Source organism: Lactuca saligna, chromosome 5 (assembly GCF_052625555.1).
Source record: "Lactuca saligna cultivar CGN05327 chromosome 5, ASM5262555v1, whole genome shotgun sequence".
Classification (NCBI taxonomy): Eukaryota; Viridiplantae; Streptophyta; class Magnoliopsida; order Asterales; family Asteraceae; genus Lactuca; species Lactuca saligna.
In genome coordinates, this window is record NC_136421.1 from 318,664,797 (window position 1) to 318,692,290 (window position 27,494).

General features: G+C 40.9%; 1 protein-coding gene across 1 annotated transcript; it reads left to right on the forward strand.

Annotated features, from left to right (window-relative positions):
- The first annotated feature begins 24,664 nt into the window (after positions 1 to 24,664).
- On the forward strand, positions 24,665 to 26,785 carry LOC145047119 (uncharacterized). The gene is made up of 2 exons (XM_078995359.1): positions 24,665 to 24,701; positions 26,280 to 26,785. Exons 1-2 carry the CDS (start codon positions 24,665 to 24,667, stop codon positions 26,783 to 26,785), a joined length of 543 nt encoding a protein of 180 aa, XP_078851485.1.
- Positions 26,786 to 27,494: the final 709 nt, after the last annotated feature.

Genomic DNA, 27,494 nt, shown 5'->3' on the forward strand with positions numbered 1-27,494 from the left:
TCTCGAATTCGATTATGGTCACGGTATCCCTTTCCATGATTCGAATTGTGAGATTTGGCAATTAGTCTGAATTGTTTAGACACACATATGAGCTATCTAAGGCAAAGGTGTATAAGACTAAGAAGCTTGATAAAAGATTATGAAAGTATTAAGTATTAAAAATATGAACTTAAGAAATTCAATAGGTATTGTTTTTGTCACACCGTAAATTTCAAAACAAGTTTTTGCATTTTATAAAAACATAATTCATTCATTATTAATAAAAAAATCATTATTTAAAACTCAATTCATAGCATATATCAATCCCAAGATCCCATAACGAAAAAATCACGTGCGTGTATTGATCAAGTCGACGCCTTCCCGCGATCCTCACTTGTACCTGAAACACATAACACAAAACACTGTAAGCACGAAGCTTAGTGAGTTCCCCAAAATACCATATATAACATATATTAGCCACTCGAGGCTATAACTCTGTGGGTCTGTGCACCCAACTCTGTGAACCCTTAGGTTCTATCTCTGTGAACCTTCAGGTTCTAACTCTGTAAACATGCATGGCATAAAGCAAATAGAATAATGCAGTGCAACACATAACACATATATAGAATACAAACACTATATCACATAACTCTGATTACCTACTCAAGGTAAAGTATAGTGAGAAGACTCACCTCGGATATCTCAGTAAATCTCTGACTCGGTAAACTCTGGTCTAGCCCCTGCCTAATCACATGAAATAAATACTCTAATTAATACAACCCTCACGACTAGGCTAGTCTCTCTCTCTCTCTCTCTATACATCCTTTAGGAAGGGTAAAAGACTATCCTACCCTTCCGATGACTCTAAGGTCCAAACATTGATTAACCCTAAAAGTCAACGAAGTCAACGGTCAACCTTGACCAAACTCGCCGAGTGCACAACTATGACTCGGCGAGTACCATCATGCACTCTATCCTCAAGATTCCCTCTGACTCACAGAGTCACTTCCCTAACTCGGTGAGTCACCAACTGTGTGATTATCGGGGAAAACCCTCGTCCTACTCGGCGAGTCGGCTATTGGACTCAGCGAGTTCATGCCATGCTCGAGCTGAACTGACCTCCTGAGATTAGATCCGCTCCTCTAAACCGTAGATCCAGCTTCCCGAAGCATTATAATCACGTAAAGCTAACATCTTGGTGCACATGAAAATGCTCAAAGGCCTTATTTGAACATATGGCCTCTAAAATGACATCTTAAGCTCATAACCCCCATTAACACCCATAAAGCTTAAGGGAAAAGGGTCTCTGGACCTCTTTGGGTCCAGATCTACAGCACCAACACGAGAAGGGACCAATTACTCCATATAAGCATCCTCTAAAGGGGCTAAAAAGCCCTAACTCTAAGAATTACACCATAAACTGAGGAAGGGTCGAATGAATACCTCAAAATGAAGTCTATGAGCCCTGGAATCACTGGATTAGCACCCTCTTCAGCCTCCTCTTGATTTGGTCCCCTTCTATATGCAAAAACACTAACAAAGGATCAAGAAATGAGTCCTTTCCCCTCACAAACGCTCTAGCTCACTTAGGGTCTCTCTCTGGGGTCTGGTAGTCGCAAGTGACAGCCATAAGACCCTTTAAATAGGCCGCAAACCCGAGGAATAAGGGTTTCATTAAACAACATGGACCAGCCGAGTCCTCGGGGCGACTCGCCGAGTCCAGCCATCCACCCTGATAATGATTCGCGTCACTACTCGACGAGTCTACGCATCAACTCGCCGAGTTCTTCCACAAAACTTGAAATTCAGCGAATAAATTAATACATGAAATTCTGGATGTTACAATTCTCCCCCACTTGAATCAGACTTCGCCCTCGAAGTCTCATCCCTGAAATAGCTCTGGATGCTGCTCACGCATCTCCCGCTCTGGCTCCCAAGTCAACTCGGATCCTCTCTGATGTTGCCATTGAACCTGTACCAGAGGCACCTCCTTGTTCCTCAGGACCTTGATCTTTCGATCCACAATCGCAACTGGTCTCTCCACGTAGTTCAGGATCGCATCCACCTGAATGTCCTCTAACGGCACTACCGCCGAAATGTCGGCTATACACTTCCTCAAATGAGACATGTGGAAGGTATTATTAATCCGCTCCAACTCCTACGCTACCCTGCCCACCCTCGCGGTCACCCTGAACGGCCCAATATGCGGGGGTCCTAGCTTGCCCCTCTTCCTGAATTGAATTACTCCTTTCCAAGGAGATACCTTCAGGAGAACATAATCACCGACCTGGAACTCAAGCTCGGATCGTCGCCTATCCACGTAACTCTTCTGGCGACTCTAAGCGGTCAGCAATCTCTGCCTGACCTGTTGTATCTACTATGTCGTATGAAGCACAATCTCCGTGCTACCCATCACTCGTTGCCCTACCTCTCCTCAACAAATGGGAGTCCGACACCTCCTCCCATACAACAGCTCAAAGGGTGGCATACCAATGCTCGAATGATGGCTGTTGTTGTAGGAAAACTCCGATAAGGGAAAATACATGTCCCAACTTCCGCCAAAATCCAACACACATGCTCGGAGCATGTCCTCGAGCATCTGAATCGTCCACTCACTCTGACCGTCAGTCTATGGGTGGTATGTGGTACTAAAATGCAGCCTCGTACCCAACTCCTCAAGGAATTTCTTCAAAAATCTGGAAGTGAAACGCACATCTCGATCTGACACAATCGAGATTGGTACCCCATGCCGCGATACCACCTCTCTCACATATATCTTTGCTAACTTCTCCGCAGAAGAACTCTCACTAATGGCGAGAAAGTGAGTGCTATTTGTCAAGCGGTTTACTATCACCCAAATAGCATCGACACCCCTTCTCGTTCTCGGCAATTTGGTGATAAAATCCATGGATATCTGCTCCCATTTCCACTCTGGGACTTCCAGTGGCTGCAACTTACCATGCGGTCTCTGATGTTCAGCCTTAACCCTACGACAAGTTAGGCACCTCTCAACAAACCACACTACATCTCTCTTCATACAGGGCCACCAATACTCCCTTTTTAGATCTAGAAACATCTTAGTGGCCCCGGGATAGATCGAGAATCTCGTTCTATGCGCCTCCTCCATCAAGATGGTACACGCTCCTCCAACGAACGGTACCCAAATCCGACCCTGGAAGGTCATAAACCCTCTGCTATCAGTCACGAACTCCGACACCTGTGCGATAACTCGCTCTCTCTTACGGTTCTCCGGTCTCACTGCCTCATCTTGAGCCCCTCTGATAGTGTCCAACACCAGAGTCATCACCGTCAATCTCATACAAATATTCCGAATCGGGGCGCTCTCTGCCCTATGACTCAGGGTGTCGGCTACCACATTAGCCTTGCCCGGGTGGTATAGGATCTCACAATCATAATCCTTTACTACATCCAATCATCTCCTTTGATGCATGTTCAGGTTTGGCTGATCCATCAAATACTTCAAACTCTTGTGGTTCGTGTATATCGTACACCGAACCCCATACAGATAATGGCGCCAAATCTTGAGGGTAAACACCACAGCCCCTAACTCTAGATCGTGGGTGGGGTACCTTGCCTCATGGGGCTTCACCTGCCTCAATGCGTATGCGATCACATGCCCCCTCTGCATCAACACTGAGCCCAACCCAGATATCAATGCATCACAATACACCACGAAGTCCTCCATCCCCTCTGGAAGAGCCAACACCAGGGCTTCGCACAATCTCTGGTGAAGAGCCTCAAATGAGGCCTGCTGCTCTGGGCCCTAGCTGAACACCACATCCTTCCGGGTCAACCTGGTGAGAGGAACAACAATCTTGGAGAAATCCCTGATGAACCTCCGATAATAGGCGGCCAACCCTAGAAAACTCCTGATCTCAGAAGGAGATTTCGGCACCTCCTAACTCATCACTGCCTCGATCTTGGCTGGATCAACCAAAATCTCCTTTTGGTTAGCGAGGTGACCAAGGAACTGCACCTCTCGTAACCAAAAATCGCACTTGGAGAACTTGGCGTAAAGCCTCTCCGATCTCAGCATACTGAGGATTTCCCGCAAATGCTCCTCATGCTGCTCCCTTGATCTCGAATATACTAAAATGTCGTCATTGAACACAATCACTGATCGATCCAACATCGGTCTGCATACCCTGTTCATGAGATCCATGAATACTGCAGGCGCATTGGTGAGCCCGAATGGCATCACCACAAACTCGTAATGCCCATAGCGAGTCCTGAATGCGGTCTTCTAGATATCCTCCTCGCGCACCCTCATCCGATGATATCCAGATCTCAGATCAATCTTGGAAAACCAAGATGCTCCCTGCACCTGATCGAACAAATCGTCGATCATCCACAAAGGATAACAGTTCCTGACCGTTAACTTATTCAGCTCTCGATAATCTATGCACATTCGGTGCGAACCATCCTTTTTCTTCACAAAAAGGATCGGTGCTCCCCCAGCAAGCTGCTCGGCCGTATAAACCCCTTCCCCAACAGCTCCTGAAGCTGCGAGGATAACTCTTGCATCTCCGGAGGTGCAAGGCGATAGGGCGCCTTAGCAATAGGTGTTGCCCCTGGAATCAAATCAATGCGAAACTCAACCTACCTCTCGGGAGGCACACCCGGTAACTCCTCGGGAAAGACATTCGGAAATTCACACACTATTAGAACCTCCTCAACCGTACTCGGTCTCTCTGCACCAACTCTCGTATCCATCACATACGCTATAAAACCGCTACAACCCTGCTGTAGACTCTGCCTCGCTCTAGCAGCCGAACAAAACGCTGAATCGGGACGGGTACCCTCACCGTACACCGTAATAACTCCTCCACTTGGGTCTCGTATAGTCACTAGCTGTCGCTTGCAATCGATAACTGCTCCAAATCTGCTCAACCAATCCATGCCTATGATGACACAGACATCCCCCATCGCAATCGGGACCAAATCAATTGGAAACTCTACACCAAAAATCTCGAGTACACATCCTCGAATCACCTCCGTGGCATACACTGCTCTCTCGTCGGCGATGGAGACTCTCAAAGGTCGACTCAACGCCTCTTGACTAATACTGATGTGCTGACTAAATGCCAACGATATAAAAGATCGACTCGCACCCGAGTCAAATAACACCAAAGCAAGTACAGAACTCACAAGAAAAGTACCTACGTATATCATAATATAAGCACAAAATCTCAACATTAAAATAAATACATGAAAGAATACATATCAGCCACGACATCGGGCACTGCGTGGACCTCTTCTGCAGTCAACTGGAAGGCTCTCCTCCGAACCTCCAGCATCTCGGTCTTCACCGGCCGACTATCAGAAGCTCTAACAGCAGCAGGGGCAGACCCCTGAGATGCTCCCTGTACTGATCCTCGCAGTAGAGAACACTCGGCCTTCCGATGTCCGGTCTGGTTGCAGTGAAAACACACTGCAAACCCCTTGGGGCAGTCCTTGGCCATATGCTCATCTTTGCCACACTTGTAGCAAGATCCAGCTCTACGAACTCCATCATGACCCTTGCCGCACTTTCCACAAGTGCAGCCCTTCTGGCTCCCTGCTCTGGAATCAGCGAGCTTGACCCGCTTGGCTGCCGGTTGGGATTGTGCCAATCGCCGATCCCTCCTCTGAGACTCCGCCTCCTCCTTAGCCTGAGTCTCTAGCTCGATCTCCCTCTTCCGGGCATTTGCCTGAAGCTTGACAAATGTCCGGTACGAGGAGTTCTCCACAAACTCCCGAATATCTCTCCTCAAAATACTTAGATAACGGCTCATACGTGTCTGCTTAGTAGACACGTGTTCAGGACAGAACATCGCCCTCTCATGAAACATCCTAGTAATAACCGTAACAGACTCCGTACCCTGCTTGAGGGTCAAAAAATCTTGTGCCAACCGATCCCGTTCCATCGAGGGAACGTACTCATCAAGAAACATGGTGGTGAACCTCTCCCGGTTTACCGGAACAAGCTCTGCTGGAGAATAGTGTGCTGTCGCGAACTTCCACCAGTCCTTCGCCCCCAGGCGAAGCTGGTTCAGCACAAACCGAACCCTCAAGTGATCCAGGCACGAGCATGTATAGAAACACCCGTCAACGTCAGATACCCCTCTCATCGCGGCAATCAGATCCTGCGTCCCATCAAACTCTGGTGGCTTCGTGTTGCTGAACTCCCTGAACAACAACGAGTCACCCCCTGCGGCCTAGCAGCAGTGACGACTGCGGTGGCCGCTGCAACAGCAGCCTCAGAAGGAGCGGCATAACGCTCGTCAAAAGTCTCAATCAGTGTGGTCTTAATAGACCTGAACATCTCCGGTATCTTTGCCCTGATGGTCGCAGCCACCTCCTCATGGATGATCCGGCGGATCTCCTCATCGCTAGTCCCGTTGTTCTCTGGCGTATTATGTGTCCTCACCATGATCTACCTCTGAAATACAACCTACGATATATTAGAACTCACTTGAGCATACTCGCACTCGATAACTCATCCCTCCCTATTCCCTGGCATCCCGAAGATTCTTTCTTGAACTGTACACCGCCCCGGTGTTTTCAGTAGTATGGGCCCAATACTACCGTCCACACCGTACCAGTATACATCCCAAGTCCTCCTCCTAGGATCCCAAGTCCCAACTGCTCTATTATGCATAATCCACTCTCTAACAGATCTCTCATAAGCTCCTCACTACAACCTACTCACTCTCAAGCATCTCATAGCCGCTTACCCTCCCCTAGGCTAAGGCATCACAAATCAGGCCACTCTAGTCATAATAGGAATACCTAGCCCACTCTAGCATGAGAATACATCATATCAAACTCATAAACATATAACATAAGGGTATTTTGGGAAATTACCGTTCGGGCGCTAACTGATCATACACACAACTCTGCTCTGTGTTTTCCAAAAATCTTTTATTCTTTTTAGAAAACTTGGTCCTATTTTGAAAATATTTCTCAAATCCTCAGTTTGAGTTCAAATACGCCCGAAGGTGTACTCGAATCCCTCAAACCAAGGCTCTGATACCAACTTGTCACACCGTAAATTTCAAAACAATTTTTCGCATTTTATAAAAACATAATTCATTCATTATTCATAAAAACATCATTGTTTAAAACTCAATTCATAACATATATCAATCCCAAGATCTAATAACATAAAAATCCCATGTGTGTACTGATTAAGTCGACGCCTTCCCGCGATCCTCACTCGTACCTGAAACTCATAACACAAAACACTGTAAGCACGAAGCTTAGTGAGTTACCCAAAATACCATATATAGTAAAACTCTGTGGGTTCGTGCACCCAACTCTGTGAACCCTTAGGTTCTGTCTCTGTGAACCTTCAGGTTCTAACTCTGTAAACATGCACATCATAAAGCAAATAGTATAATGCATTGCAACACATAACACATATATAACATACAAACACTTTATCACATAACTCTGATTACCTACTCAAGGTAAAGTATAGTGAGAAGACTCACCTCGGATATCTTAGTAAATCTCTGACTCGGTAAAACTCTAGTCTAGCCCCTGCCTAATCACATGAAATAAATACTCTAATTAATACAACCCTCACGGCTAGGCTAATCTTTATCTCTCTCTCTCTCTATACATCCTCTAGGAAGGGTAAAAGACTATCCTACCCTTCCAATGACTCTAAGGTCCAAACATTGATTAACCCTAAAAGTCAACGAAGTCAACGTTCAACCTTTACCAAACTCGTCGAGTGCACAACTGTGACTCGACGAGTACCATCATGCACTCTGTCCTCAACATTCCCTCTGACTCACCGAGTCACTTCCCCAACTCGGTGAGTCACCAACTGTGTGATTATTGGGGAAAACCCTCGTCCTACTCGGCGAGTCGGCTATTGGACTCGACGAGTTCATGCCATGCTCGAGCTGAACTGACCTCTTGAGATCAGATCCGCTCCTCTAAACCGTAGATCCAGCTTCCCAAAGCATTATAATCACGTGAAGCTAACATCTTGGTGCACATGCAAAGGCTCAAAGGCCTTATTTGAAGATATGACCTCTAAAATGACATCTTAAGCTCATAACCCCCATTAACACCCATAAACCTCAAGGGAAAAGGGTCTCTGTACCTCTTTGTGTCCAGATCTACAGCACCAACACGAGAAGGGACCAATTACTCCATATAACCATCCTCTAAAGGGGGCTAAAAAGCCGTATCTCTAAGAATTACACCATAAACTGAAGAAGGGTCGAATGAATACCTCAAAATGAAGTCTCTAAGCCCTGGAATCACTGGATTAGCACCCTCTTCAGCCTCCTCTTGATTTGGTCCCCTTCTATATGCAAAAACACTAACAAATGATCAAGAAATGAGTCCTTTCCCCTCAAAAACGCTCTAGCTCACTTAGGGTCTCTCTCTGGGGTCTGGTAGCCGCAAATGACGGCCATAAGGCTCTTTAAATAGGCCCCAAACCCGAGGAACTAGGGTTTCATTAAACAGCATGGACTCGCTTAGTCCTCAGGGCAACTTGCCGAGTCCATCCATCCACCCTGATAATGATTCGCATCACTACTCAGCGAGTCTACGCATCAACTCGCCGAGTTCTTCCACAAAACTTGAAATTCAGCGAATAAATATAATACCTGAAATTCCGGATGTTACAATTTTTCTAGAAGTTAAGCTATTTTGTGAATACATGTCAAAGCTAGTGGGAGCATAAGTGTTATGCTATTATAATCATCATGATAGTGGGAGCATAAATGTTATGCTTGTATGATTATTAAGACAAGTATTGCATGTTAGCAATATTAATTATAGAAAACGAGAGTTATACTTTGCAAAGTTGTAAGGATTGAATAGTTGTTTTGCTATAATTAAGGGAGAGAATATTATGCTTCATTTCAAAACTAAAGGCTTAGGTTGTGGAATGTTAACGAACTTAGTCAAGGATACATAGTGTGTTCTTAAATTTCGATTATGATTACGACTTTTCTCTCATAGTTTGAATTGTAAGAAGATAACACATAAAATATTATGGCAGAAGATTGATAAAGTATCAAATCTTTATGTAAGACATTATGCATCATGACCCATATGCTTCAGATATAGGATCGATTGCAAGTGCTATAATATTTGACCATTCTAAATATTTTCCAAATTTCTAGTGCATTTAGAGGGAAAAAGGACAAGAATCGATTTTGACTAAGATAATTAAACAACTATCAAAGGACGATCCAAAGCTTGCTAAGGATTGGTCGCTTGTGAGTAGTTGGAAGTATGATATTGGATGGAGCATATCGACATTATTATGAATAGATAAGATTCTATTAAGAATGAGTTGTCATATGGTAAGTATGGAAAGGTTTCCATATTGGGAGTTGGATATTGAGAATCTATGTCTAGATTAGAAACTTTTATGCAAAAGGATGTTCAAAGGAATGTACTTTGAGTGAGAGACATCACATCTATGGAATTGTCTTGTAATAATTTCCGATAGAGATCTTTGTAATTCCTTGGCAATAATCATTGTGACCTTAGTGCAGTGACATTACAAAAGGATCATTGCATAAAATGTTAGAATCTAACATATTCTATAAGTGGCAAGAATTTGATATTCTTACACTTGTGATAAGGATTGGGAGTTGTGAAATGAGTATGATTGGAATTGTGTTCATTTGATCTATTTCACAAACTAAGGACCGTAGGTTAGCATTGTGTGCATGCTAAGAGCATGGGACAAGTGTAGTTATAATTCAAGTAAGAAGTTGATTACCTGAAACAACAAATAATGAGTAATCGATCTGGTGATAAATAAAAGGTGTTTTATTTATACTCAAAGATTTGGGGCCATATGGGATTAGTATTATTCTTGTATTTCGCTTTGCATGTTTTGACTTCCTGAATAATTGAATTGGTTCAGAATAGTCAAATTATTCAAACGGGCCACAATCGTTCATATGTTGGAAGTAGGTATGAATGAAGACTGTCGTGAATTGGTGTGTGGATTGTCTAAAGAGTATTAGACATAAGTAAATGTTTGCTGCAACGTTCATGAGTGCTTATGAATATGATTTGAGCGTTGGATTAAACCCACGCTCACTTGGATCACTTCATGGATTTTTATCACGAGTGATTAGTGAGACGATAACATGTTATATTCTTGAAACAGAGATGTGTGATTTGTATCTTGCGAATCGGTTGCACATTGATAATATGTAAACGTGCTAGTAACTTGGTGTCATAAAACTTATTATTGTGTGTGATTGGGTGAGTGAGTGCAAGCGAGCATTGAGTTAAAGTTTATCCATTCCTTTTATCCAAAGTAGGATGAAAGTAATATCTGTGGGTCCCTCGATGATTTAGTGATGGCACCTAATCGCTTGGCCAAGCCGGGACTAAATTGACGTGTTCAAATGTATTCTGTTGTCAGTCGTCATAAATCAGAAATCGGGAAACAACACATAGATAGAGAGAATGAGTTAAATCCATGTCTCAGTCTATATGATATCTAGAATGGAGGAATGTGTGATCCCTTATCTAAACGACACGCGTATCTGATAAGATCAAAGTTGGCAGTGGCTTTAGAAAGCTATGATTGCAGATCAGGATCTGAAGTCATATGCAGAATAGTTGTTAGACTTATCCAAGTAGGAGACTGTTGGATTAGTGTCTAAGTCCATTACTATTTTGGTATGTACTTGACCCGATGGTGCATGGTCCTTTTGGGTTGCCTTCTCTAAAGCAATTTGATAGGTTGAATTATGAAGAGAAAGGATTAATTATGATTTATTAATATATTATCAGAATAATATATTAAAGGAGAAATCATATTGTTTAATTAATATTAGTCAATAATTAATAAGAATTAATTCTGTGGCTAAAAGACATTAACTAAATGAAGGGGACTAGAACTATCAATTGTGTGATAGTTGAATATTAGGCTAATGGACTCCATAGAGGATGGAGTGGACAAATTCTATGGGGAAAACCAATTAGAAGTCGTCCAAGGCCTCTAAGGAGGGAGTCCATGGGTTGCTTAGGGCCTAAGCATCCAAATTAGGGTTTCCTTGTTAGATAACCCTAATAGCCTCACTATTTAAGGACCCCTTGGGCACCAAAAACGAGGGCAACTGAATCCTTAGGGTTTCTATACGTTTTTTGGGTGTCTCCTCTCTTCTCATTCTTCATCCTCTTGCTTTTGGTGTTTGTGAACCATTAGAGGAGTGACATTTGTGACTCTAAGCTTGCTAAAGTCATTACAAGGAGGATTTGAGATTGTTATTGCTACATAACAATCAATGTAATATCTTAAACCCATTGTTATGTTAATATTGATTATCATATGCTAGATCTAGGGCTTAAAGTCTTGGATGAATTGCATGTACAATAGAGAAACCTAGATGCAAGCATTAGGGTTTGTATGAGCACATAGGATGTTCTTATGGCGAAACCCCATCATTAATATCTCAGCTCCATAACTCCATAATTTTTCATAATGTGTGTTTAAACTGCCTTCGATCTCATTAAGTGCAAACTTCTTTGCATTCCTGCATTGTCCAACACTAACCTTCACATTGAAATTTTCCCCAACTTTATCCCTCATTTCCCTGCAACTCATTTTGGGATTTTCTAAAATATCATTAACAAAATGTTTCCCTATCCATGAGTAAGTAACAACTGATCCAAACTTGAAGGTTCTAGCACAACTATGCTCATTAATTAAGGACTTTATTTGGACTGATTTTTCACTGCTCATCCAAGTTGCCCATAGTCTAAAAGGACATGCTGCCTTTCCTTCATTAGTTTTACAACACTTGACTAGCAACCTAGTTTTATCATTTTTTTTCATACCAAAGGTTAAAACCGTTTGCTACTTCATAGTTTGAGACAAGCTGTTTAAGTTCTTGAGGGTTACAAAACCTCATACCAAGGATGGGTTGCATTGTATCCCATTTCTGAGTTGTGTCATGAAACGGATAAATTGGAGCTTGTTTGGTTCATTATCTGAATCATCATCCTCATCAACAAAATCATCTCTAGGGACAACACTAATATAGTTAAGAAAGGGATCATCGGATTTAGTCAATGGCATTACCTCTTCATCGGGTTCATGATCAACCGATAGAGCATCAGACATGACCGAGTCCTTATCTTCATCAGAGCTTTCACTATCAACACCTTCTTCTTCCTTTTCTTCCTCTATCCAGTCAAGCACCGAATCATTGTAGTGATCAACATATAGATTAATCTTTCCTTTGTTACCATGTGCAGCATCAAGAAACCTCCTGTAGTCATCATCATTTTTCAGTGGTCTCAACCCATCACGCATTGACTTATGCCCAAGACAGTAGTAGACATCAGGACACTTCCCCTTTGTGACATCCTCAAGAACATAAATGAACTCCTTGAAATTTAATCCACCAAAATCGACATCTGTAATTGAAGTATTTTGATTCATTTAGTATATAAGATGAGGAATGGGGGAAAACATTCCATCGTAATGAACATCTACTTGAATGAAAGTTGATCCTTTTGCATTAGATGGACCAACCATCATTGATCTCATAGAAAGCTTCGACTGAGATAACCCTACACAAAGTTCTTGGTTTGAGGGTGTTTAATTGATAGACGGGTGATTAATACCATGAACAGCTGTAATAGCCACGTATTTTCCACATAATCATTTATTTTATTTTAAATAAAAAAAATGTTGGGATAACCTATTGTATCCGGTTGCCAATGGTAATTTTAATGGCATTTTTTGTTAAAAAAAAAACATGAATGGTATAATTTGAACACGGGTAAAACATCATTACCCTTACAAGTCATTTCCCAATATTTTTATAAATTTGATAAGAGAATTTTAATTTTAATATATATATATATATATATATATATATATATATATATATATATATATATATATATATATATATATAGGTAAGTTCAATTGAGAAAATAAAAAGAATAGGGGAATCATTCTCAGCCAATCATTTAATTAGCATATTAGCATAAAATACACGGTGGCAAATTTGTAAATATGATATATTAACCTTCAATCGCATATACCATTTCTTCTGGATCGTTTATCTGTTTTTCATCAACACCATATGTTATTCATTCATCTCGATTGTTCCTTTGTGGTCTTCATCAACATCATATGTTCTTCATCAACATCATACGTTCTACTACTTGTTCGCTATCAAAATCACATGTTCTTCATAAAAAAAGACATCGACACTTCATAAAAACATCAGTTCTTCATCAAAGATCTTCGTTTATTCATCAAAATGTTGTGATTCGTCATTAAAAACGTTTATTTTGTACTATTAAGTGTAACTCGTGATTCATTCTTGTCCAGTTTCGTTGACATCAAACAAAATCGTTAAAATAATCCACATTTATCGATGTCACATCATTTAGTGATCACCAATCATCAAAACTTCATCAAAGGAACCTTCACCAATATCAAACAACAGGTAGCAATCAAAAGTTCATCAACATAACCATATATTTGAAGATTTTTTTAAAAATCGTTTTTCAAGTTTGAAAAACTTCGTTTTTCATACATTTTTTTCACAAATTTTGATATAAACCTATTGATTATTAATCGATTTTGGATAGGATTTGATTTGTTTTGTAATTATTGGCTTCAATTGTGAATTTTTTTTCCATAGTTATATAAGTTAATTTATTTGCACACCAACTGTTCGATGAAATGCATAAACTAAATATATCACGTAATATTCACAAGTGAATATGCCTTTATACGAGAATCAATGTATATCTTTAAAAAACACAGAGCAAGTATGTAATTGATATGTGAATAATATATAAAAAATGTATTCACATGCGAATACATGTAATATTCACAAATGAATACAGGTAATATTCATAAATGAATACATGTAATACGTCATTTTAAGGTCGTAAGCAAGTTTGTAATTCATATGTGAATAATATATAAGAATTATATCCGCATGTAAACATATGTAATATTTACAAATTAATATATATGTAATAATTAAATGTGAATATATATGTATTATTCACAAATGAATAAAACTGTCAATAAAACCGAGGACTATAAAATATATAAAATTAAAGATAAAAAAAAAATATTTGATAAGAATATATATTTATTCACATACAACTAATCTTTTTAGGTTAATAAAATAAATATATAAGCATATATATTTTTATTAATTTTATATTCATTTGTGAATAAATGATAACTTTTTTTTCCAGAACTTTATAAAAATAGAAAAACGTCATTTTGAGGCCCTAAACTGTAACGACCGAAAAATTCCAACCAATTTAAACTTTTCGGAAAAACCCGATTTCATTAAATTATTACAAAAAAGTTTTCAATACATTTATTATTAGAGTATTCCCAGAACCATAACATAAAACATAAACACGAGAAGCGGTACAATCACGCCTTCGCCTTGCCACGGTCTCCTGAAGAACCTGAAAAACATTAAACCACAACTGTAAGCCCGAAAGCTCAGTGAGATACCCCCAAAATACCAACCACATATACCATACATGTATAACATGTCATATCATAACCGATCACAGAACAACCATGCATATCGGGTCTACTGTGTGACTGGTCCGCCGTATCGGGTGTTCAGTCCACCCGGTATACCCTCCGAGTCTAGTCATGTCCCTCAAGTCTGCAGTGTGGTTGGTCCCCCCGCACCGGGCCTTCAACCCACCTGGTCCACTCTCTGAGTCTACAATATGACTGGTCCACCCGCATCGGGCCTTCAGTCGGCCTGGTCCACTCTCCGAGCCTCGGTACGTCTGGTTCGCCCTCGTGGGGACTACAGCCTATCCGGACCGCTCGCTAGGCCTTCAGAATAACCGGTCCGCCTTGGGTATGTTGGCCTACAACACAAAGCAGGTCCCGCCTCAACCCAACTCCAGTCCAAATAACCATGTGCACATAAACATACAATCATATAACAGTTCACAGTCAACAAGCCGATCAAACAGATCACATAACATATCATCATCCTAACCAGGATACCGACCTAACCGGTCACTAGCATAGTATCACCCTACATATCAGGATATCGATCTTAACCAGGTCTCTAACATATACCATCCTAGCTACCAGGATGAAAACATATCAAAGCAATAACATAACAACAAATACCCGGTTCTCAATCCGATAAAGGGCCGGCCTTGGTGCCTTAGACCCTGTTGATATAGTGAGGATAACTCACCTCGTGATTGCCGAAACTTTGAGCTGAAGATGCCAATTCCCGAATCACAGACTCACCGAAAATCCCGAACTAGCAATCATAAGAAAATAATCATTAGGCCAAACATACATCCGCTTACCGGGCAAAGGCCAAAGTCCAAATCTTCTACAAAGCCCAATATTGGCCCAATTTACTAAATTGGTCCCCCTCACCAAATGGGCCTAGATCCAAGGTCCAATAATAATAATTGGGCCCAAAAATACTCTATCCATAAATTTCCAATCATGGTCCATAAACCAACAGCCCAATAACTGCCCAAACTCTAAGGCCCAAAATGGTAATCCAACAGGGGGAGTACGCTGGGCGTACCCTCCTTGGTACGAGGGGCGTACATGCTGATTCGCAGTTGGGGATCGGGGCACTTATTCTCTACGTGGGGCATACTCAAAGGTTACGCGGGGCATAACCTTGTGGCTCAACAAAATCATATAATGACTTAATGGTTTAAGCTCTTAAGCCCAAACTTCAGATCCTTAGGCCAAATATGCCTAGGATCCATAAAGTCTCGAACTTTATCACCTGGGACGTCCATAAAGCTCTTAATCTATGGTCTTAATCCATTAAGACCTACATATCTTACACATGGAAAAACTATAGCCCTTGGGACCTCATTTTTCTCACTCAAGACCTCTCCTAAGGTCTGAAAGGACATATAATCTTGACCAATTCGAAACATGCAACAAGATGAGGACTTTTGGAACAAGAATGATGTCAAAGCTTCACAATACATACATCTGCACAATATGAATGTCAAGCAAGAAGCTTTATACCTCAAATAGACTCCAAAGGATGATATCTTTCCAGATCTATAAGCTCCAATCCTTCCTCTCCTTCTTTGACAACTTCTCCTTTCTTCTTCTAGCTTCTCTTTTGCCAAAATAAGCTTTCCAAGACCAAACACACCCAACAATGGAGGGAATACGGATTTCTAAGGTTTCTGGGGGTAAAAGAGTGTCTATGGAGGCTTAGGAGGGAACCATTATGTTCCTTATATAGTGGTTGCCCTTAAAATTAGGGTTTAGGGTTTCTGAGAGTACGTTGGGCGTACCTCTAGTACGCTGGGCGTACTTACGCTTGCCCCCCGCATTTCTCCCTTCACTACGCTGGGCGTACATCCAGCTTACGCTGGGCGTACCCAGCCAACTTCAAGCATGCATGCATGGCATGCATGGGACCTTTTTCTATAATTACCCCTAAGGAGCTATAATCAAAATCATCTTCAAAACGCCGCAACTCCTCTACTCTAAACCTGCTCCTAATAAACTTTACATTCACACGAGGGTGGCGAGAAGCCCTATGCTTCTATCAACCCACACACCTGACCAAACCTTCTCGGATAAAACCCATTTCCCGCAAAAGGACCAAATTTACCCTTCCTATTCACTCTCAGGGAGTCATAATTAAATACTTTAAGAACGGGGCGTTACAATTCTCCCCCACTTAAATTAGGTTTCGTCCTTGAAGCCTGCGACAACTCCACTCCAGAACTACCCCCGCAATGCACCACCTAGCATTCACCGGACCAGGTTCCTCAAGACTTGACCATCGAAATCCGAGACCCAACTTTACCAACTTTACCTTTCTTGCTGATAGGATGACACATGCTTCAGCCTCAGAGCAACTCCCACAAGTTCTCCACTGCAATCTCATAACCACATTGAACTGGCCCTAGAATCCTCGGGTTGGGAAAACCTGTCACACTGACGATACCTCCAAACATCCCCCAGGATGAACCACCACTACACACACAATTCCTTGATCAGAATCAAACTGGGAGTCGAAAACTCCATCCCTGCATCCCTTCCGAGCCTCTTGGCTCTACACCTGCGGAATTCCTTCCGCAACCTCAGCAGTCATCCAATCCGGATGTGATCCCATATGACTGCCGCAATCACGCTGCTCAATGACCATAATTGGACCACTCCAATCATAACTCTGCGCTTCTGCTTTCACTTCCGTAAATTTACACTCCCTCTCGGAGCCACATACCTATCTCTTTCCTTACCAAGGAAATCCACTTGACCGCCTTGTCACTACGACAAGTGTCACGGTGCTCACCCAACGCAACACCACTCCCTTATAGCATAATCGCTATCCATGCAACACACATGCTCTGAATCTGCTTGCAAGGACTCTCGAGTCCATGCACCATCTCCACTAATCAAGATCAATACCCGGGGCCAGACCTTCTAATGCTAACACATCACGACATACTCAACCCATTTCCTCGAACCGGTCTAACAATACCTGCAGAGTCTTCAGCATGACTGGACCGCCTTACCAGGCCTTCAACCAATTTGGACCACTCTCAAAACCTTCAGCCAATCTGTACCGCCCTCCAGGGTCTTCAGTCTGGCTGGACCGTCCTCCGAGCCTTCGGCCTGACTGGTACACCTATTGGCCTTCAGTCTATCCGGACCGCTCAACTAGCATTCACCACTCCGAGTTATCTCTCTGGGAAATCCTCCCATGCATACTGTTCTAGCCCTCTAGGGGTTTCGAACTCTGTCTCCATCATACATACTCGATCCCAGCCTGATCCCAAGCCCTCCACAATCAAATGCCCTAGGTCTGTATCCCGCTCTGCACGCCTGCCACTTACTCATACCAGCCTATACTCTTGACTGACAGAACCACTACTGAATCCCAAGCAGCTAAACAACCTCTCATACCCATCGACCTTCCGGAGAATTTCCAATTCTCCCCCACTTAGGGCACTGACTATCGACCACCGGTCGCTATCACCGACCTCCTAAAACAACCCTGCACAAAACCAACACTTACACGCAGACCGATTCCCACTAGCACTAGCAACCTTCACAAAAATCACATTTCCACACTTATCATCCCGCTCGAAAGAAACTCAATCTTCAGCTAACCACTCCTCAGACTGCAGATGCTACCCGACATTCAGACCAACGCCAGATTTCCACCAATAACCCTCATGAATGATAACCAACGAAATCCTAAACACTAACCCATAACCATACCAAACCCTCAAGGCGCAACGGATACCATACCGAAAACCACACAATGAGACTAGCAGATAAACAATACTCCACAATAATCACAAGATAATCAAGACATCGAGAAAGAAACATACCCGCAGCTGCATCCGACACTGCTCTGACCTCCTCTGCTGTAAGCTGAAAAGCACGACCCTGAGCCCTTGGGGGCTCCACTCCACCCTGATCTCCACCCGTGATCCTCAAAGTGGCCGGTGCTGGAGCTTGCACCGACCCCGCAGCAAGCTGTGGACAGTTGACCCTCAAGTGCCTAACCTGATGACAATGATAACAGATCCTTAGATCCTGACCCGGGGCTGCCTGCCAACAATCCCTCGCATACTGCCCCTCCTTTCCGTACTTGCGGCATGCACCGCCGGACCTACAAACTCCGGTGTGACCCCTACCACACTTCCCACAAGAGTGGCTGCTCTGATCTCCCACCCTGGAATCAACGGTCTTGGACCGTTTCGATGCCGACTGCGACTGCACCGGAGCCTGCCTCAGCTCACGCAATTGCAACTCAATCTCTAACTCACGCCGCCTGGCGGCCTCCTGCAACTCCAACAAAGTGTCGCACCTCTGCGTAGACACAAACTGTCTGATATCTCTCTTGAGCATACTCAGATATCGGGACATCTGAGCCTATTCCGAAGCGAACTCAGGGCAAAACATCGCCCTCTCAGTGAACATCCTGGTGATCTCAGTCACCGACTCCGAACCCTGCTTCAGCTCAAGGAACTCCTGAGCCAATCTCTCCCTCTCAACCCGCGGAACATAACGAGTGTTGAACATCTCTCTGAACTGATCCCATGAAAACACAGCCCTCTGCACATCTGAATAGGACCCCGTGGTCAATCTCCACCAATCCTTTGCCCCGAGCCTCAACAGGTTCAGAGCACACCTCACCCTCTGATTAGCAGGGCATGAACATGTGAAGAAACACCCCTCCCTGTCCGATAACCATCTCATAGCAACGATCGGGTCCTGAACTCCATCAAAGGTGGGAGGCTTCGTATTATCGAAGTCCCGATACTGGAAACCTCTACTAGCTCCTCTCCCTGCCGCTGCTACAGCCGTTGTAGCCGCCGCGGCAGCCGTCTCAGTGAGAGCCGCATAGCGCTCATCAAAATACTCCACCATAAAACAGTTCCGGCAGCTCGGCCCGGAACAACGCAACAACCTCATCATGCAGGATCTCACGAATCCTCGCATCCAACTCGCACGTGCTCATCTGACCAATAACCTCGGGCGGTATTGACCCGCCCGGAACTCCCTCTCCTGCTCCCGATCCTGACCCAGATCCACTCCCAGCATGCCTGAGAATCTCCATACTGAAAATAAACCACAAAATCTCAGACACTTCCCACTAACCCGGGAACCAACTCTCAACCCAACCCTAGAGGTCATGGTTTCCCTGATACGCATATGGGTCCTGTGCTTTCAGTAGTACGGGCCCATACTACCTTCCACACCTATCCATATTTGTATGAAGTACTACCACAAGACCCTAGTGAAAACAACATAATAAGAACTTAACCCTCACTCATAAAGGAACACTGGAAATCTCATACAGAGGGAAACCCTAGGTTAGCAGGCATCATAAAACAGGCAACATTATCATGAAATCCTGAAGATCCCTAGCCTAGTACTAGCATGTTGTTCTATCAATGCTCGAAAACAAATATCATGCATGGAATTTTGGGGTTACTTACTGGCTCCGGCTGATCGTACCTCCGCGTCCTCCTTTTACTTATTTTGAAAACCATTTTAAATTCTCTTCTAAAAACTCTCCCTGATTTGAGACTGGATTCACACGAAGGTTCCTCCATTTCACTCAAACCAAGGCTCTGATACCAACTAGTAACGACCGAAAAATTCCAACCAATTTAAACTTTTTGGAAACAACCCGATTTCATTAAATTATTACAAAAAGGTTTTCAATACATTTATTATCAGAGTATTCCCAGAACCATAACATAAAACATAAACACGAGGAGCGGTACGATCATGCCTTCGCCTTGCCACGGTCTTCTGAAGAACCTGAAAAACATTAAACCACAACTGTAAGCCCGAAAGCGTAGTGAGATACCCCCAAAATACCAACCACATATACCATACATGTATAACATGTCATATCATAACCGATCACAGAACAGCCATGCATATCGGGTCTACTGTGTGACTGGTCCGCCGTATCGGGCCTTCAGTCCACCCTCCGAGTCTAGTCATGTCCCTTGAGTCTGCAGTGTGGTTGGTCCACCAGCATCGGGCCTTCAACCCACCTGGTCCACTCTCTGAGTCTACAGTATGACTGGTCCGCCCGCATCGGGACTTCAGTCGGCCTGGTCCACTCTCCGAGCCTCGGCACGTCTGGTCCGCCCTCATGGGACCTACAGCCTATCCGGACCGCTTGCTGGGCCTTCAGAATAACAGGTCCGCCCTGGGTATGTTGGCCTACATCACAAAGCAGGTCCTGCCTCAACCCAACTCCAGTCCAAATAACCATGTGCACATAAACATACAATCATATAACAGTTCACAATCAACAAGCCGATCAAACAGATCACATAACATATCATCATCCTAACCAGGATACCGACCTAACCGGTCACTAGCCTAGCATCACCCTACATATCAGGATATCGATCTTAACCAGGTCTCTAACATATACCATCCTAGCTACCAGGATGCAAACATATCAAAGCAATAACATAACAACAAATACCCGGTTTTCAATCCAATAAAGGTCCGGCCTTGGTGCCTTAGACCTTGTTGATATAGTGAGGATAACTCACCTCGCGATTGCCGAAACTCTGAACTGAAGATGCCAATTCCCGAATCACCGACTCACCGAAAATCCCGAACTAGCCATCATAACAAAATAATCATTAGGCCAAACATACACCCACTTATCGGGCCAAGGCCAAAGTCCAAATCTTCTACAAAGCCCAATATTGGTCCAATTTACTAAATTGGGCACTCCTTACCAAATGAGCCTAGATCCAAGGTCCAATAATAATAATTGGGCCCAAAAATACTCTATCCATAAATTTCCAATCATGGCCCATAAACCAACAGCCCAATAACTGCCCAAACTCTAAGGCCCAAAATGGTAATCCAACAGGGGGAGTATGCTAGGCGTACCCTCCTTGGTACGCAGGGCGTACATGCTGATTCACAGTTGGCGATCGGGGCACTTATTCTCTACGTGGGGCGTACTCAAAGGTTACGCGGGGCGTAACCTTGTGGCTCATCAAAATCATATAATGACTTAATGGTTTAAGCCCTTCAGCCCGAACTTCAGATCCTTAGGCCAAATATGCCTAGGATCCATAAAGTCTCGAACTTTATCACCTTAGACGTCTATAAAGCTCTTAATCTATGGTCTTAATCCATTAAGACCTACATATCTCAAACATGGAACAACCACAACCCTTGGGACCTTATTTTTCTCACTCAAGACCTCTCCTAAGGTCTGAAAGGACAGATAATCTTGACCAATTCGAAACATGCAACAAGATGAGGACTTTTGGAACAAGAATGATGTCAAAGCTTCACAATACCTAGATCTACACAATATGAATGTCAAGCAAGAAGCTTTATACCTCAAATAGACTCCAAATGATGATATCTTTCCAGATCTATAAGCTCCAATCGTTCCTCTCCTTCTTTGACAACTTCTTCTTTCTTCTTCTAGCTTCTCTTTTGCCAAAATAAGCTTTCCAAGACCAAACACACCCAACAATGGAGGGAATACGGATTTCTAGGGTTTCTGGGGGTAAAAGAGTGTCTATGGAGTCTTAGGAGGGAACCATTATGTTCCTTATATAGTGGTTGCCCTTAAAATTAGGGTTTGGGGTTTCTAAGAGTATGTTGGGCGTACCTCTAGTACGTTGGGCGTACTTACCCTTGCCCCCCGCATTTCTCTCTTCCCTACGCTAGGCGTACGTCCAGCTTACGCTGGGCATACCCGGCCAACTTCAAGCATGCATGCATGGGACCTTTTTCTCTAATTACCCCTAAGGAGCTATAATCAAAATCATCTTCAAAACGCCACAACTCCTCTACTCTAAACCCGCTCCCAATAAACTTTACATTCACACGAGGGTGGCGAGAAGCCCTATGCTTCTATCAACCCACACACCTGACCAAACCTTCTTAGATAAAACCCATTTCCCGCAAAAGGACCAAAATTACCCTTCCTCTTAATTCTCAGGGACTCATAATTAAATACTTTAAGAACGGGGCGTTACATAAACAGTCCCGAATGTCCGAAAAACACCGTACGTCACGGCGAAGCGGTGAGTTTTGTAAATCACACCGTTTTACATCAAATATGTGAATTTCGTCCAATTCCGAGACTAAACTTCATTGCGGCAAATTGTTTTGATGATGTCACTAAATTTTCATTCCTACTAGTGATGACATCATCATTATTCATATATGTATAAAGTTTAGAAATCATTACGACATATTTACTGATGATGTTACTAACTTCAATCCCACTAGTAAAAACATTGTTATTGTAATCTGTTATTTTTATTTATATGAATAAACTATACATGTTGATTTATTTATTTTGTGAATACAACCTTTATATATAAAAATAATTAATAGACTATAAGAATTGGTTTGTGCATAGTTTTTTTTTTTTTTTTTTTTTTTTTTTGTATAATGTAATAATATTATTTTTTTTGTATAATATCACGGCGAAGCGGTGAGTTTTGTAAATCGCACCATTTTACATCAAATATGTGAATTTCGTTCAATTCCAAGACTAAACTTCATTGCGGCAAATTGTTTTGATGATGTCACTAAATTTTCATTCCTACTAGTGATGATATCATCATTATTCATATATGTATAAAGTTTAGAAATCATTACGACATATTTAATGATGATGTTACTAACTTCAATCCCACTAGTAAAAACATCGTTATTGTAATCTGTTAGTTTTATTTATATGAATAAACTATACATGTTGATTTATTTATTTTGTGAATACAACCTTTATATATAAAAATAATTAATAGACTATAAGAATTGGTTTGTGCATAGTTTTTTTTTTTTTTTTTTTTTTTTTTTTTTTTTTTTTTTTGGTATAGTGTAACAATATTATTTTACATATAAAATCAACAATTTACTAAGACAAACAACATTGTATTGGTTAATGAATATCATTGTATTTGAATTTAATATGATCAAAATGAAGAATATATTAAATTGTATAACATTTACACGTGAATATAAAAATATATTGTCTTCGTCAATGATATCTTTTCAATTACATCAACCAATTGTCAACCACCGAGATATGAACCAACCATTGATTGAAATGTTATTCTTTTATTGAGTTATAACGATGCCTGAAAAACATGTGAATACACATAAAAAAAAGTTAAAAATATACTTTTAGTTCATAATAATAGCGATTTATTACATTCTAATTATCACATGGTATATTCACATATGAATGTATAATCATATGTGAATATTATATGATATATGTTGTTTATATTGTATATTTACATGTGATATTACATGGTATATTCACAAATGAATACTACATAGTATATTCACAAATGTATAATCATATGTGAATATTATATGATATATGTTGTTTATATTGTATATTTACATGTGATATTATATGGTGGATTCACATGTGAATAATATATGGTATATTTACTTGTGAATATTACACATTCTAGTCACATCTAAATATTGCATGGTATATATTCATTCATAAATATTACACAGTATATTCACATATGAATAATATATAATATATACACTTGTGAATATGATATAAGATATTCATATTTAAATATTAAACGATGCATTTACCTGTGAATATTACATAGTATCTTCACTTGTAAGTGTTGGATGATATATTCACTTATGAATATTAGATGATATATTCATATGTGAATATTACACAGTTTATTCACATATGAATATTACACAGGATATTAACATATGCATATTACAAGATATATTCACAAATATATATAATTTTTATATGTTATTCACATATGAATAACATATAAAATTGTATATTTGTTTTGTTTTTTAATAATCATATACTGATTAAGGTGCGAAAACATATTTATATGTGAATATAACGTGGTAATTTAGTTTATGCATTTCATCAAACAGTTTGAGTGCATACAAGTAAGCTTTCTTAAAAATGCTAAAATCATGATACTTTGAATATTTAAAACTTACAAAATAGTAGATTGATATAGAATTATATGATATTTTTCAAAAAAAAAAAAAATGATTTGATGTTTTTCTAACCTTAATTTCGAAATTTTGTTTGATGATCGATGTTGAATGAATGATATGAAGTGAAACTGCTGTTGATTATTGATGATATTGATCTAAGGACACTGGGAGTAAAATTAATCGTAGATGTTGAAGATATTTTCGTATTCAAGCATAGTTGAAGGTTGGATTGAAAGAACCAAAAATGAAATTTTTTGGTCTACTGCTGAATGATGTCGATGAACGTGTTTTTGATGAAGATGGATGGTTGATTAACACTAGATGATGTGGATCGATGATTTAATTGAATAAATCTGGATGATTGTTGAACGTTGGAGAAGAAATTTGGATGATGAACGGTCGAGTAGTAATAAATTTGAATTGTTATCAAATTATCCACGGTTACATATCTGTGATTGAAGGATATCATATCATATTTACAAGTTTGTCACCGTGTATTTTAAGTTAAGATGCTAATTAAATGATTGGCTGAGAATGATTTCCCTATTCTCAACCTTTTTTTTCTCAATTGAACCCTCCTATATATATCTTAACTATATTATTATACATATTGTCCATGTCTTAAAAATTAAGAGGTATACATTTTATAACACCATGTACAATCTATTAAGCTAACAATGTATACGTATACAAGCACGTATCATTGTAACGTACGGTCAAAGCTTCTCGTGGAAAACCCTAATACCCTCTAGACACTATCAACCATCGTTTCTGTTGGATTAGTGTCTAAGTCCATAACTATTTTGGTATGCACTTGACCCGATGGTGCATGGTCCTTTTGGGTTGCCTTCACCAAAGCATCTTGATTGGAGAAATATATAGAGAGAGAGGATAATATGATTTATTAATATGTTATAAGAATAATATATTAAAGGAGAAATCATATTTGTTTAATTAATATTGGTCAATAATTAATTAGGAATTAATTTTGTGATCAAGTGTAATTAATTAAACTAGAGGGGCTGAATTGTAATTATGTGATAGTTACAAAATATGGTAATGGTTATCCTAAATATGGGTTGAACGAATTCAAGGAGATAAGGATCCTTGAAATCGTCCAAAGGATAAAGGATAAGGGTTTTCAAGGCTTATCTTATGGTTGCTTTGTGGATAAGCAACTAGATAAGGATAATGACTGAAACCCTATCTCTACACCTATATAAAGACCCTAAGGCCTTAGAATTCGTGTACTTGTTCCCAAGGAGTCCTAAGGACGAATTCTAACCTCTCTCCTCTCTCTTTATACCTTCTCCATTTGCTCTTGGTGTTTGTAAGCCATTAGAGGAGTGACACTTGTGACTCTAAGCCTTCCAAAGTCATTACAAGGAGGAATTGGGATTGTTATTGCTACATAACAATCAAGGTATGATCTTAAACCTAATTACATATTAATATGATTACTTGAATGCTAGAATTAGGGTTTATAGTCTTGGATTCAAAGCATGTACAATAGAGAAACCTAGATCCAAGCATTAGTGTTTGTATGAGCACATAGGATGTCTTATGACTAAAACCCATCAGTTTCTTCCAGCCATCGTTTCTTCCAAAAGCTTCTTCCAAATCTATTCCATCTACCTCCTCACTTTCTTTAATCTCCGATAGGCTTCCATTACCACCACCCTCCTATAGTCATCGCTATCGCCACCCTAACTGCAAGCCCTAACCCTAAAGTGTCCCCTCCATCGCCACCAGACACCGCACACCATAAACAAGAAAAGCCCTAACTCTTCTAGCTATTAAGAGTCGGTTTATGTTACTTCTCTACTGTCACCATCATCATTGATTACAAGAGGGAGCTACAAAGGAGTGCGAATGAGGAGTTGGGGTTCATGGGTTTCTGAGATAAGAGCACCAAATCAGAAATCAAGAATATGGCTAGGATCTTATTCAACTCCTGAAGCAGCAGCAAGAGCCTATGATGCAGCCCTTTTATGCGTTAAGGGCCCAATTGCAAATCTAGTGGCGTCTGCCACCAGTACCGGTCAATCTCTATCTCCACCACCATCTCCATCTTATTCATCACTATTATCACCGGTTTCACCATCTCAATCAATAACTTCATCTAATAAGAAAAGCCACATATTGTCTTTTGAAAACGATCCACTTGATGGCACCTTGATATCGATGGTTGCACCATGGTGCAATGTATTTTATTCCCCAAGGTACAGTGATGTGATGAACAGCAAGTATTCGTTTGATCCCTCCGATGAAGAAGCTGGTGAACTTCGTCTCTGGAGCTTCTACTGAATCCATGTGCTCTTTCTTTTTTCTAAATTATTTTCTGGAATTTTCTTGACTAACATTTAACAAACAGTTTATTCTATTTTTGGAGAAATACATTTTTTGTTTTCTAAATTATCTACTGAATCACTCCGATTGTTTTTTTTCTTTAGAAAACTAAGCCTACACATCACAGTGTCCGGGAACTACGAGCTTTAGGCCTGACCCCTCACTTTTTAGCATGTCGTTTGGCTTAGGTATGATTTATGAATGGGTGTGTTGTGGTTAAGAGTTAAGACTTAAGCAATCAAAGTATTGGTTTACCTTGAAACCATTGTTGGAAAAAGCAAAGCAATTTTGTCATGTACCTGTAAGTTTCTGGTTAATAGGTTGTCATTGGCTTTGTGTTGTTCATTTTTGATTTACTAATTGATTTTGTCAACAAACAGGCTGCCAACATTCTTAATATACATGATGTTCCAAACATTTGTCATGTTCCTCTTTTACTTCGGGTGCGTGAATGTTTGTATTCCTTTGATAATTGAGATAGATATATTTCTCATCATCTCTAAATTTTCCCAGAACCAAAATGCTCATGAGGAAATCCTGAAACAGCTAGCACTACAAACATATTTATTGTCAGTAGAATGTGTAGAAGGAATGTGATAATATTTATTGTCTCTCTCTCTCTCTCTCTCTCTCTCTCTCTCTCTCTGCTTCAGTGTAGCAAGACCTC

What these genes read in the sequence shown, in the direction of transcription:
- LOC145047119 (XM_078995359.1), top strand. Translation starts at nt 24,665, where the DNA reads ATGTTGAAGATATTTTCGTATTCAAGCATAGTTGAAG. An exon ending in GTATTCAAGCATAGTTGAAG is followed by an intron (nt 24,702 to 26,279) that starts GTTGGATTGAAA and finishes CTAGCTATTAAG; the next exon opens with AGTCGGTTTATGTTACTTCT.